The 15,272-nt window shown below is 35.9% G+C and overlaps 1 protein-coding gene and 1 long non-coding RNA gene across 5 annotated transcripts in view; both read right to left on the reverse strand.

Annotated features, from left to right (window-relative positions):
- Positions 1 to 3,298: 3,298 nt before the first annotated feature.
- Positions 3,299 to 4,472, reverse strand: LOC129921925 (uncharacterized). Its single transcript, XR_008773873.1, has 4 exons — positions 4,124 to 4,472; positions 3,925 to 4,001; positions 3,698 to 3,767; positions 3,299 to 3,477 (listed from the first exon to the last, which is right to left on the reverse strand). It is a non-coding gene; the product is annotated as an uncharacterized LOC129921925 (long non-coding RNA).
- A 5,272-nt stretch (positions 4,473 to 9,744) lies between these two features.
- Positions 9,745 to 15,272, reverse strand: part of LOC106057140 (beta-1,3-galactosyltransferase 2-like) — a 37,334-nt gene continuing 31,806 nt past the window's right edge. For all 4 annotated transcript variants that reach the window (XM_013214228.2, XM_056006544.1, XM_056006543.1 and 1 more), the window contains one exon: positions 9,745 to 12,998. In XM_013214228.2, the coding sequence (XP_013069682.2) occupies positions 12,330 to 12,998 (669 nt within the window). In that variant the 3' untranslated portion in view covers positions 9,745 to 12,329. The remainder of the gene's footprint in view (positions 12,999 to 15,272) is intronic.

A 15,272-nucleotide genomic window follows, 5' to 3' on the forward strand; every position in this document is an offset into this window, starting at 1 on the left:
ATTAAATGATATGTCAAACTGAAATCTTCTGGGGTATCAACACTCACCAAAGCTTCTCTGCAAACAGAACATGCTGTTAGACTCACTGCTTTCCTTACCACCCATCTAGCAATATAAGAAATAATTTGTTCAATTATGCTTTTGTGATATATGTTGAAAGATGAAAAATAGTCATGTTCAGTCAAAAATGACTTGTCGCTTACAAATGGAAATCCATCTGACATGAGGTTTGCATTTCCAACAGGTGCAGATACTAATTCTGTAATTTCCAAAAGAGAAACATTTTCACTCTTCCCAGGAATAACTCCACATCTAGCAAGAAGTTTTTTTAAAGTAGCCTGAAACTGCTGGACATTTGGGTTACTGTTCCAACTTCCTAGGGAAAAAAAACTTACTGTTATTATAATATAATAATAATCATGTAAATCTAGGATTTAAAGAAAAACATATCTAACATATCACAATATGGTACTCATCTTTCTAACATTTAACTCATTACAAAATGAAATAGATTCAGCCCTTTGAACCCCCCCCCCCCCCCCCCCATTTCCAATCTTTTAAAAAAGAGACTAAATTTATCATCATATAAAAACTATTAGATCTACATTGTACTAAACCTTTCACTATTTATATAACTTGAGTGAAAATGTTTTCATTACTTTATTTTTTAACTCACCTACTCTTCTAATAGTGTTAAATAGTAGTTCTAAGTTGTATTGTGACATCTTGTACGTTAGTAGATAAGGTTGGATTCCCAATTGTTCAGGAACAAAGTTCATAATACTTTCAATGTTTACAAGAAAGCCAGTAACTGACGTGTGCCTGAAAAGATTCAACAAATATATTCTATATATATATCTATATATCTATATCTATCTATCTATCTATCTATATCTATATCTATATATATATATACAGAGAGAGAGAGAGAGAGAGAGAGAGAGAGAGAGAGAGAGAGAGAGCACATTGCCTACTTTGTGTTAATTTTCAAAGAAAGATAATCAAGTCATAAAAACGAATGTAATACAGGTATTAGTTTATTAAGTTAATGTATGATATCCAGTATTTACCTTTTAGTCAAGTGAAGTGTGTGACCATCATATGTTTTTAGTGACAGTAAGTATGCTTTTGTGACTTGAAGGAAATCCAATGTGGCTGGCCAATTGTTTTTATTAATAGCTGATTTGAAGCCTATGCAATGCATATTTCTCGAATTTAGATTATCAAAAAGTCTATCCATAGTCTGAAATATATAAATGCATTGAATTAGAACTTATTGCTTATATTTTGATATAATAATAATTAAATACTAAAATAAATATTTTTAAAAATAGTATATTTTCATTCTTTACAATATTTTGAACAAAATATTAAAAGTAATCCACTTTAAAAAATTTGACAGTGGACATCACTTCTGAAAAAGCATAGTCCAATCCTAAATTGTTCAATTCCCACAAGTACTGCATGGCATCAGCAACAGGAGAACTAATAACCTGCACAGCTAATGCCACTTTCATTTTTGTTTCTTTAAATTGACATGTCGACTTGTAAATTTATTTGCAATGTGAAAGACCACAATTTTCTTGAAATTGATTTAAATTTTAAATGTCTCCAGCTAAATAAGGTCACCTTGGATACAAAGTGTATTTCTTGTTAATTTTATCATATGACAAGCATCAAATAATATATAGATTTTATTTCCTGATGCTGGATCAATAAAAGATGTTTTCATAAAAGCTGTTTTTTTTTAATGTTACATCCTAATTGTTCACACATTGATAAGATGGCTATCCATTGTCAAAGTCCACATTCTCATGCTAATTTTGTGCAACTCAGATAGAATATCAAATATAATTTGTTCCTGAGTAGAAACACTAACAGAATTAGTGAGGTAATAAGCCACGGGGGCTTTCCAGTGACCTCGTAGGCCAACTACCATTATTACAAGGGTTTCTGTTGCTTCGTTTTCTTCTTCTGATAAGCTATTGGTTCCTAAATTCACCAAAGCCAGTTATTCTTTTATTTTTAATATCATACATTATTTGTCTCTCAATGCACATTGCATTAATCATGCAGGCTACATTGGTGTAAGTGTTTGGAACATTGCATCAATCATGCAGACTACATTGGTGTAAGTGTTTGGAACATTGCTTCAATCATGCAGGCTACATTGATGTAAGTGTTTGGAACATTGCATCAATCATGCAGGCTACATTGGTGTAAGTGTTTGGAACATTGCATCAATCATGCAGGCTACATTGGTGTAAGTGTTTGGAACATTGCATCAATCATGCCGGCTACATTGGTGTAAGTGTTTGGAACATTGCATTAATCATGCAGGCTACATTAGTGTAAGTGTTTGGAACATTGCATCAATCATGCAGGCTACATTGGTGTAAGTGTTTGGAACATTGCATCAATCATGCAGGCTACATTAGTGTAAGTGTTTGGAACATTGCATCAATCATGCAGGCTACATTGGTGTAAGTGTTTGGAACATTGCATCAATCATGCAGACTACATTGGTGTAAGTGTTTGGAACATTGCATTAATCATGCAGGCTACATTGGTGTAAGTGTTTGGAACATTGCATTAATCATGCAGGCTACATTGGTGTAAGTGTTTGGATCCTCTTCGATGCATTTTCTTAAAGTATCCAGCATGCATTTATTACTTCCTGGTGATCCATCAATCTGGAGAGTCTCCTGTCAAATATATTTAATAGAAATTTTTAGCATACTAATAAAATTTGCTATAAAGTCACAGAAGAGAAGTAATGGTTACAACAGGGAAAATCCTATTTTGTCAGTGTAGTTTTGTAAAACATAAATATCTCAAGTTTCAAAAAAGCTTTTTAGCATGTAATTATACAAGAAAAAAATACTAATGAACAACACCTATACCTTCTTAGTGATCTGGTTGAAGACAGGTTTAACTTGGTAGAAAGGTACTCATATGCCTTAGTACCATAAAAGTGCAATGTCATTGCGGAGGATATTTTTTCATTTGTATAAGTTGCATCCCCTTTAGGCTACTCAAACAGATGTAAAGGTAAATCTGTAAAAATATAAATATATTTTTCAAAATCAAGTATTAAACATTAAGTTGGGTTCCATCCTAGACCAGTTGATCTAAATGTTATCTATTACTAATGCCAAACTAATAAGAAGAGTGTCATGTGGGCTGTGCACCACACATTAATATTTACTTTATTTGATTTATCAATGATCGCTATGCAAATTATAATATAATCGCATCGCTAAACTACAGTGTAAATATATTTACCATCATATTTTTTTGGGGCGAGATTGTAATTTAAAAGTTGGCTTTTTTTTTTTTTAGCTCCTCTTGTAAACATTGAACTTTCTTTTTATAATAGATCTGAAGTCTCTTTGAATTGTACAATTTCTTCTTTAACTTTAAGACTTTCAGATTTTCCTTCTTTTTAACAGGACAGGAAACAGCATAGTTATGACACTGAAAAATAATCATTTTGAGCACTACAATATATATCATTTAAGGCATAACATTAAATTCTGGAGCATATATTAAGGTTAGATAAGCTTTCACTCTGACACAATAAGCATATCACTAATTCTATTGTATTTACATTTAAAAAAATAGAGATATTTATTTGATAATGAAAATGTGACAAAAAATAAAATATCACATATATATAAAGTACATTTTGTTTTACCATGTTGAGTGCCTCTCGATCACTTATCAATTGTTGTAAACTGTGACAATGGAGTAGGCATTTCTTCATTCTATAAACAAAGATAGCCTTCATTATATTTTTAAATTATTTTTTTTTTCACATTTCCATAATTAGTTATTTGTAAATGATATTGTTCAACTTAAAGGAACTTTAAAATATACTTATGTACAATAATGTGTTAAATATAAAAGTATATATTTTTTTACCATGTTAAGTTCCTGTAGATCTGTTATGGATTGTACTAGTCTGTGACAACAGAATTACCAGTAGGCGTTATTTCCATCTGTAAACAAGATGTAATTATAGTTCATTTTGTTCTTTAGAGGCAGTCCAAGATATTAATCACTAAATTTAAACAATTGCATAAGTACAATAAGTTGTTTTATCTAAAAGTATTTTTTTTACCATGTTGAGTGCCACTCGATCACTGTTATCAATTGTTGTAAACTGTGACACTGTAGTAGGCATTTCTCCGTTCTATAAACAAAGATAGCCTTCATTATATTGTAATTATAAAGTAATTTTTTTTTCAATTCCATAATTATTCATTTGTAAATGATATTGTTGAAATCAAAGGAACTTATATGATAAAATATACTTATGTGTTAAATATAAAAGTAGTTTTTTAAAAACCATTTTAAGTTCCTGTAGATCTCTGTTATGGATTGTAGTAGTTTGTGACACTGTAGTAGGCGTTATTTTCATCTATAAACAATAATAGCCATCATTATATAACAAATAAGGTTTGAAACATAACACATAAGGAACTTGATCAGTCCATATGTAGCATAAAGGGGTCATTGTTCAAAAATTCACTGCCATTTCTAAACATATATTATAATTTTAACTTCTATAAAAGAGATACCACAGTGCACTTTGAGGTCTGTTACTCAGTAATAAGTTAAAGTCAATGTAGTTCAGTATATGTCAGTTATTATATAATACTAGTCTATATTGCAATTATTTTCGGTTATTTTCTAAATATATAAATCTATATATATAATTCCCTTCATGGCTCAACAGTTTGGATACCAAGAAGTAAAGGAAAGATTAATCTTTTATTCCAGCAAGTCAGGCTATAGTTACCCCACGAAAAAAAAAGAGGGGAGGGGTGGGGGACAAGTAGTATTCAACCGTCACTATATAGCAGGGCCGGACTTAACCATTGTGACCAAGAAGTCAGGAAAGATCACTCTTTTATTTATTTCTACCCCACGTAACTTTAGCGGCGAAAAAAAGAGAAGGGGGGGGGGGGGGAGAACAATGAATCTACTCTGTATTCACCCGTCACTAAATAGCAGGGCCGGACTCAATCGTTGTGGGGCACTATGCGAAACGGATTTCTCGGGGTCACGTTTGGGTAGGGATACGGATAATAAGTGAAAATTAAGAGTTTGTATTAGAAAATAAATTTGTCTTTGCATTTTATTCATTCTTTACTGCGTACAAAATTACTCTACGAGCATTGCGTGTAGCGAAGTCATACAGTATATCATAAAAATTCTGTTTCCTACATAGATCACGCTCAATAGCAAGAATTACCAAATGCTTCAATCTATCTTCGAGAATTGTTGACCTAAAGTAATTATTCATTAGTTTGGGGCGCGAGAAGCTTAATTCTTTCACCAGAGTTCACAATTACAGGTATTGCATAATGCCGTTTTTTATCGCGCGTAGAATTGGCGTTTTCCATATTGAATGACACCCCATAAAGACAATTTTTGTCTGTATATTTCAGGAGATTTTTATGAGTTTTCAAAAGATTTTTATAATTTCCGGAGATTTCCTGGACTTTTTAGTATATTTTGCAATTTCAAGAGATTTCCAGGAGCTCCTGGTAAATCAGGCGGCCGCGGGAAATCTGTTATAAGTTATAAAAGTGCGGGCCCACTTCGGTCGCATAGAATGCAGTGGCCTAAGGCCAGCCCTGCAAAACAGCGGCGTATGCTACGCCGTAGGTGGACTAGTATTTTATCTATATATATAATTCTCTTCTTCCCTCAACAGTTTAAACGAGAAGAAGAAGTAAAAGAAAGATAACCCTCTTATTTCTGCGGGTAGTCCACGAGAAAACAGGAAAAAAAAGGGGGGGGGGGGGAGACCACGTGGGTATTTACACGTCGCTACGAATGCACATTGAACTGTCAAACCCTGCCCGCCCCCCCCCCCCTTTTTTCGTTTTGCGGGAGGTTTGGACTAAAAAGTAAACTATCTTCAACTCTGAAGGAACATCCAAAACATGTAAAACATTTTACAAACAAACATTTTACAAACACTCAATAGCAGGGCCGGTCTTAAGCATTGTGGGGCCCTATTCGAAACGGATTTCGCGGGGCCAAGTTTGGGTAAGGAAGTGGATAATGAGTGAAATGTAAGAGTTTATAATAGAAAATAAATTTGTCTATGCACTTTATTCATTCTGTACTACGTACAGAATTACTGTACGAGTCTTTTCTGTAGCAAAGTCATACAGTATATCTTAATAATTCTGTTTCCTAATGCGACCTAGTATTAGGATAGGTCATAAGACCAGTGACCTGTACTGTACTGGCAAGTTAGTCCAGTGGTACTTTATGGTCCCAATTATATTATCTAGGCTAATAACTATAGCCTCTACATGTACAAAACTACTGAGACAAACAAGTAATACTTCTGAGATTTCAGTTGCAATAAAAAAAAAGGAGTTTATTTACAAACAAAAGAAAAAGATCATGAAAAATATAAATGGCAATAAAGGCTCACAAAAGAAAATGACATAATGAAACAAAGCAAAGTAGCAAGACAGTTTCCGGTCAATATAATTAAAGAACCACCATCATAGAGGCACAATAATGTCTTATGCCGAAAACCAAAAAGATGGTTTACAATAATATCATACATGCATAAACAATGAAATGACGTCATTCATGAGACACACTACATATCTAAACAAAAGATATCTAAAAAAAACATACAGGAGAGGATAAGAGACTAAGTAGACCTATACCATTTACATAAACCAACTTAGTACTAACAAATAAATAAAGTCTACTTAGCTCATTATCGAAATACTCTTTCCACAGCAGTGGCACACTCCTCTTGAGTAACACAGCAATAGTACAACAACACAAATATTAGTTAAACACAAAAGAGATTTAGTTCAAACTACACTGGTCAGTTGAAAGACTCAATAGAGAGTGGTAATTGTAAACAGTTAACAGGGACTTAAATCAAGTAATAAAGGGGACTAACTCTAATAAAAAAAATAAAGGTAGCCACCCTTATTGTCCCTCTTGTCACACCTACTTAGATCCCGCTCAATAGCAAGAATTACCAAATGTTTAAATCTACGAGAATTGTTGATCTCAAGTAATATTTCATTAGTTTAAGGCGCAAGAAGCTTCTTTCACTAGATTCCACAATTTCGGGTATTGCATAATGCCGTTTTTTTTTTATCGCGCGTAGGATAGGCGTTTTCCATATTGAATGACACCCTAAAATGATAATTTTGTCTATATATTTCAGGAGATGTGTATGAGTTTTCAAAAGATTTTAATAATTTCCGGATATTTCCAGGACTATTTTTTGTATATTTTGCACTTTCAGGAGATTTCCAGGACCTCCTGTTAAATCGACAGGAGGCCGCAGGAAATCTGTTATAAGTAATAAAATGGTTTAAATTAATAATTTATACACCTAAAATTAGCGCGGATCCTATGAAAGTGCGTGCCCACTGCGGTCGCATAGGTTGCAGTGGCCTAAGGCCAGCCCTGCAAAATAGCGGCGTATGTTACGCCGTGGGTCGACTAGGATATTATATATTAGAGCCTCTTTTAATGGCAGGCCCGTCCATTATTTTATGTTGTCCTCCCATCTCTTTCTCTGTTTGCTTCTTCTTCTTTTTTCCTGATACTGTTCCCCGAAGAAAAATCTTTGCGACCCCGAAGACCTTGCAATACGGCCATGGATTTTTAGCTTGCGTTTTTTTACGATAGTTAGCAGGCTATCATGGGGTCCAGTTACTGTGTTTACTCTGATGACAATCAATAGTGGGAAGCGTGGTCGAGAGGCTAAGTGCGCTTGAACTTGGCTTGTCTTGGCTACCTAGAAGGGGGCTCGAGGTTCGACACCCGACTCGGGCAGAGTTGCGTTTACTGAGCGCCTAAAGGCAGCACGGAAAACCAACTCCTAGATACCCCCTCACCGGTCCACAAATGAGCTTGGACCAAAGCGCTCTGAGCATGCTATAAGCATGAAAGTAGCGCTATATAAAGGTCATATTTGTAATCTCTTGGTTTACAATGCGGTCTTTTATTATTTTATTTTCATGTCAATAAACAGTTTATGTTATGTACATAAAAAAACACACCCAAGTGTCGGTTATTTTTATATTCGTTTGTTTTTACATGCTTACACCAAAGTTTAAAAGCAGACGACGAAGAGAAGCTAATAATTAATTTAAAAAAAAAATACCTGTTTTACTCATTTATTGTAAGACCTAAATTTGATGTGAGCGAATTATATTTTGCGAGGTCCTTTAGTGGCGCAAAAAAGAGAGTCATTATAAAATAATAAAAACTTGTACATGCCAATTTTTTTTTTATAAAGATGATATCAACTCCTTCTGCCTGGTACAATTCTTTGTACACGTGATTTCTCCCACACCCAATCTCAGATCAAGTTGAAATTTTGCACCATTGTTTCTTTCACCTGACAACACAAGAATTAATTATAAATAACAACAAAAACAACTAGTTAAATAACAATTGGTAATCTATGATTCTGTTGGGTATCAAATAAGGGAAAAATTGTACTTGAATTTGTACTAGAAAGATGTTGTGGTATAAGTTAAATTAGTCCTCTTAAGGAGGCTTCGTGCACAAAAGGCCAACTACGGAACATGACAGTGAGGCGTTCGACATACTGTGAATTTTATTATTATCGAATGCGGATTATATTGTGTATTATTACTTGTTTATTGTTTGATATATAGTGTGTATTTGAAACCGAATGCAACCAGGGGCTCTCTTCTATATCAGCTAAGTCAAGTTGGTCGCCGGTGGTCGATTTACATTTTGTTTTCGCAGTCTGAGATTCCGTCTGAACCTGTCCTCTTTGTAAGTGACCTCCATCTGTCTCATTCTGTAGCCACCTGCAACCAGATGCCGCGGGATACACATTTGAAACCAAAAGAAAATCCGCTGCCGAGAACAGACGTAGACGCGAAAAGTAAATCTTAATCTACCTTGGATGTGGCAAAATATGTAGGTCACAGCTGGGGCTGCCTTGCCACGGGAAATACTGCATTCCTCATTAATCTTTTTATTATTATTTTTATTATTATTTACTATTACACACGTTAGTGTGTATTTAATCTTTTCATGACTTCTAGTTAAAGTTTTTTTTATTTCGTACAGATGAATACGAGGTGGCGCGGTGGCTGAGCGGTTAAGCGCTTGGCTTCTGAATCGGACGTCCAGGGTTCGAATCCTGCTGAAGTCTGGGATTTTTGGGCGCCTCTGAGTCCACCCAGCCATATATTATATATGACATTAGTTTGTTAGAAAAGACGGTTGTGCTGGATACATGACACCCTCGTATAACATAGGCCACAGAAACATCACAAGGTCTGAATGGGGAACTTTTTACAGATGAATTATGTTACGTCTTGGCCCAAATAATGAGAATCGGTATCAAATTTAAATGTGTACCACACTCAACACGTACCACTAAATAATTATCTTATCTTATAGATTACAGACGTTACTTCAAAAAGAGAAGATCGTGACTTCCTACGCATGTGTCAATCTAGTCATGCATGTTAATTCGATGATGACTTCTAGGCTTCTTATTCCTATAGTACAGGCGATTCGAACCGCAACCAAAGTATCTAAAAGTATCTTACATAGTCAACATTCTTTGCCAAGACAAAGCGTTTTCATAATCCATATCCATAAAAATTTAATATAAAAGTTAAGTGTCAATAATATTTGGCAGGAGTAAATTTAGCTATGAGCCACGCGAATAAAAAGAATATACTAAGAAAATTATCAGTAGCTTTTGTATTGACGCTACAGCCATTCTTGTGTATGCCTCAGCTATATCTAGACAGTTCAAACACACACAAACATTCATCAATGTCATTGTTATCTGACTGGTGCGTGTACTAGGAGGCACACGTCGTGGATCTCCACAGTGAGACTTTTCTTGTTATTACAAAACTTATAGCAACTCATTCTGTCTGTCAGTCTGTCAAAAATCTGTCAAATACAATTTCTTTCCCTTGTTCGATACAAAACAAAATAATTAATTACCAACAGTTAACTAATTGATTAATTAAAAAAAAAAAAATTGATTCTTGATTTGTCTGTTACAAGATATAATTGTGCTAAATTTAGACTTGATCCAAGATTGGATGTGAACTCGTGACTATCAAGACGACCAGACGACAGACCAGCGCGCATACCGCAAGACCAGGCAGCCCTCTATATTACAGCTTAATTTTATTGTGAGAGTAGTGTCAGGAGCAAGGGTACTAATTATTGCACTATTAACTGACGCCCTGGGATGTTTCTATAAGTATAACATAGATTGTTTATTTACATAGGATATTGTAATGGTTGCTATACTGTTGTAGAGGTGTGTGTTGTGACTTCGAGAACTACTCAGGAACTGTTTGAGTGTCTTGTACCGAGAACATTAGTTACAGAAGGCATCAACGCTGACCTACAGCGTCACAACCTGTGGGCAGTTTAGACCTATATCTCATTGCCACGTCGTATAAACCTGTGACGTGCAATGAGCTATTGGTCTAAACTCTCCACAGGTTATGACGTTGCATGTCAGTGTTCCGGCCTTCTATAATGATTGGTCTCGCTTGTACGGGCACATTACCACTAGTGCAAGTTCTAGACAAAGACCATTACATAACACAAGTGAAGCACTCAGTCCAGGCTGTTCAATAATTTAACCAATATTTAATACAGTACAGGCCCAGTCGTGTCTCTGATAACAATCCGATATTGTCACCTTGAGGTCCTAATACCAACTGAATAAAATATCTTACACACAAACTAAAGCCCAATATCCGCGATGCCACTAAATGTCAAATTCAGTGTCCGTCAAGGATAGTGTGACGCTAGGCTAAGTGCCTAACAATAAAACATGATAAAAATATAAAGGTAGTTGTAAAAATAGCAATCGTTATCAATTCTAGTAATAAACAAAATAAAAAAAAAAGAAATGTCAATTTGATTAGACAACAAGATATGCAGGAGTTCAAGACCCAAATATACCAAACAGTTACAAGTTACAGGACTACTTGCCCTGTGTATTCAAATTACACACTGATCACTCTCACAAATCAAAACATTGAGGAGTCATTCACAACAAGGTCAATTGGAGTCATCCAGAGATAAAGTCACAATTATAAAATAGTCAGAAAAAAATAAGTATGGAGATACTGACAAGAAGATTTAGCATGAAGCTTGAAACTTATAAACTTGTCTTATGAAATGAGCATGTATTCTCTCTATATCGTTTCTCAAACTGAAAGGTCAAGAATATACTCCTACTAAAAATGAGTTATCTTCCTTTCATTTCATTTACAATTCTTTGTAGAAACTGGAAAGTACGAGGATGCTAATAACTTCCGGTTTTCACTTCTCTGGTAACATTGACTCATACTTCTCGAGTCAATAACAACGTGTTCCAACAAATCTGCTTCAGTAGCGATCTAAGTAATGAGACTCTTTCAGAATTGCGATCATGGGGTAGATTATGAAAAGGCCGTCTGTTTCTTTGCCCGACCTTTATTGGGGGTGTCATGTGGCAAACAAAACGATAAACCGCCATAAACTTTCTCGACCAATGTCATGTAGGCCTACCCAATAGAGCTTGGCTCAAAATCTTCACAGGCACTCGAGCCCGACGTCACTCTGTTCAGAAAGCTAAGCGCTTTACCAAGAGACCACTACGCCCCTCTGAGTATTAATCTATTTGGCATCTAATCTGAAAACATCCAGAAAAGTCATTAGCAAACACATGATTTAAAAACACGGGAGAAATATCATGTTATAAAAACAAAAGGAAAAAAACATGGGAAATAACAAAAAAATAAATAACGAAATGAGAAAGAGTGTGAAAGAAATGAAATGGGAGAAATAACACTAGAGAAATTACAACAGAGAAATAACATGGAAAAAATAACAAAAAAAAAAATAATTAAATAACAAAAGAGTATGAGAGAAATAAAATATGAGAAATAACACTAGAGAAATTACACAAGAGAAATAACATGGAAGAGATAACAAAAGAGAAATTAGATCTACGTAAGAGAAACAACATGAGAGAAATAACAAGAGAGAGAGAGATAACAGGAGAAATATCAACAGAGAAAGACATGGAAGAATTAGAATGAGAGAATTAAAGTAAGAGAATAAAAGAATCAGAGAAAGATAAGAGACATATAACGTAAGAGTTGATTAGAGAGAAATAAGATGAGAGAAGTAACACAAAGAAATAATAAAAAACACACAGTTCAGATGCACGAAGAATTGAGCTTTCAGATAATCGGCATTTGACTGTCCAGTGTGTAAATTGTGAATTTGAGTGTTTGTGTGTGTGTTCTGTGTCACGTGGTTCGATTCAATTCTATTGTCCTATTATGCAACAGGTCGTGCAAGAACTTAAAATTCTCAGGGTTGACAATAGCAGACATCAAATTGCACTGCGCGCCTTTTTGAAGTAAACAATCTTTGATTCGTTCAAACCTCGTTCTGGACATCTCCCAATAAGAGTTCACAAAGTTGGCCTTGACCTTGTTAGCAGCGAAACCGTACATAAACACATCGTCGATCCAGAAAAACGGAGTCTTCCGAGCGGCTTCGTAAAGCTTCCGGACAATGTCAAAGGTCAGGGCCGCAAAATAACCCAGACAGTGCTGGAATCCGTAGCTTGCTTCGGGAATGTCCGACTCTTTGACCGCCCACTTTCCTGTACGCGTGACTGGGTCATCTTTCTTAACGTCACACAGGATGGTGTTGGGCTTGTCGCCCACACGCTTCCGCCAGACTTCAAAAAAGCGGTCAAACCGGACGTAGACATCATCATCCACGCGGAGCAAGAGTTTGGGCCCCTGGCAATGTTGGCTGAGCCACTTATACACAAAGATGGCTTTGTAGGTCAGATTCTTGTAGGAGTCTAGGAAGCTGCCCTGAACTAGATCTTGAAACGTTCGGCTTTCGTTGGATAGCTGGGATTGCAGTGTTAAATTATTCACCTGACCTATGAAGAAGAAAACCTGTTTAGAAAACAGAAAAAAAAAGTATAAAATTAAAAAAAAAAAGAATTATATACTATGAAAATGAAAGAAACACTTAATTAGAGTTAAAGGCCATTTGTTAGTTCAGTATAGAGCACTGTTGTATTACTGTCTCTATGCCACATAAGCAGGGTCGGCTTTATGCTGATTGCCCAATTGGGCCCCACGCCTGGCAGGGGCCCCGCAATTTACATTAAGCTTATCACTATCAGTCACGGATCTTGTCACAGGCTTTTAAAGTTGTAGGACTTAAAGGGTTAACATATTTAGTGTAGATTGACGTAGTTTTAATTAACCCTCTGGCACCTATTACGTTTAAGTTGCTTCCTATGAATAGTGTATAACAAATGTTGGTGTAATGATCTAATTAATAGTACTAGTTGCTATGTAAAATAAAATTAGAAAAGGGGCCTAACAAGCATCCATTAAATTGGGCCCGCAATTCGTAAAGCCGGCCCTGTACATAAGTGGAGCTTTGTCCTGTTTACTCTCACTGGCCTAGAAGAAAGAAGCTGGCAGCAGATGGCGTCTGAAAGAGACAGCGAAACAGCTATTTACAAAAGATTTTTACTAAATTATTAAATTTTCACTACCTTTACTATTTTAACTGTGAATAGACCTTGTTTTTAATAACTTAACTAAATAAAATTCAGCTCTTGTGGCATGAAGGGAGAGTACCCTTTTAGGGATTACGGGCCTAAAGTGTGCCAATGTGCCAAAAAACTCAAACCTCAAGCTCAAACTATAACAAGGATCTAAGGACAGATAGTTGAGACAAAAAAAAAACCCCAACAACAGATTTTGAAGGAACACAAGTGCAGATGTTGAAAAGAAAAAACTAAATTGAACCCCGGCAGAAACAACGACTTCGTCTGCATTAGATGTGGCAAAATATGAAGGTCGGAACTGGGTTTATGTGGTCATGTGAAATGCTGCACTTGTACTTAATCTTCGGCAGCGAAGGTATTGCGTAGAAGCTATGTTGACATAAAATAATAATAAAATGAACTTTAAAACGCGTTAATTTTTGTACATACAAATCTAATGTTTTTTTATGATATGCAGTTTGGTTTCATATGTGTAAGTAAAATAAGATTTGTGTAAATATTCTAAAAATTTACGACATCCTCTTTTAAAACTACAGGATGTGGACCACAACCATGTTTTGCTGGTGATAAAACCTTAGAAATTCCTTAGTGCTTTTTGGCTATTCATGATCAAGCAAAGACGCAAACCAAATATTATTTTCTAGTGAATTTAAGAATTAATGACAGCATGGAATTGAGTATAGAACTTAGTAGCTTACTGAGTCAAATGACCCTGATCTTAGTGACGTTTTCAACTGACCCTGATCTCATTGACGTCTTGAAGTCACCCTGATCCTAACATCATTTCAATTCAGACCTTGTGATCTATGGGGCAGCTATGTTTCTGTGGCCCGCGGTTAACGAGGTTGTCATATTGCCAGCACAACGACCAACCACCTTCAATTTCCCCATCTAAAGTCAGGTACTCAGAAGCGCCCTAAAGATCGCACCTCTCCCCCTAGTGACGCCACTGCTCCATGATATATCTCGAGATTTTATTATTATCTTTTCCAATTTGCTGCTTTTGCCAAGTTATAATTTTTCCAACTTGGTTGCCACCCCAAAAATGGTGTCGACCGGTGCGGAACGCACCCTCGCCCCCCCCCCCCACCCGCCCCCCATGATTCCATCCAACAATTTTGATTAATATATTGCAGTAGACGTGGAGGTCTAGTAAGAAAAATAAATAACAAGATTACAAAGACAGTTTGTGTGGAAACACAAACTCAAAATCGGCCCCCGAAGTGGTCCACCCAGGCAGGCTTCAATATTTTCAGAAAGAACATCCAAATGAAATTATATCAAAGACAAATGAGAGATAAGAATGGAGAAAGAAGGTTGACAGATCTTGTGTAGTGCCCCAACGGTACAGCAGATCAAAGGATAGGTCCAAGTGAATGCAAAGTTAGATGTGAACCTGGCCTAACTAGTTCCCCTTTCAGACCTTGTGGTCTATAGGGGAGATGATGTAAAGTTCGTCTGTTTTTGTGGCCTACGGTTAACGAGGGTGTCATGTAGCCAGCACAACGACCAACTGCCTTTACTTTTCCCCAACTAATATCAGGTACCCATTGGAGCTGGGTGGACTCAGAGGGGCCTAAGGATTCCGAAGTTGAAAATCCCAGTCTTCACCAGGATTCGAACCCGGGGCCCCGGTTCAGAAGCC

This window comes from Biomphalaria glabrata, chromosome 12, assembly GCF_947242115.1.
Source record: "Biomphalaria glabrata chromosome 12, xgBioGlab47.1, whole genome shotgun sequence".
Lineage (NCBI taxonomy): Eukaryota > Metazoa > Mollusca > Gastropoda > Planorbidae > Biomphalaria > Biomphalaria glabrata.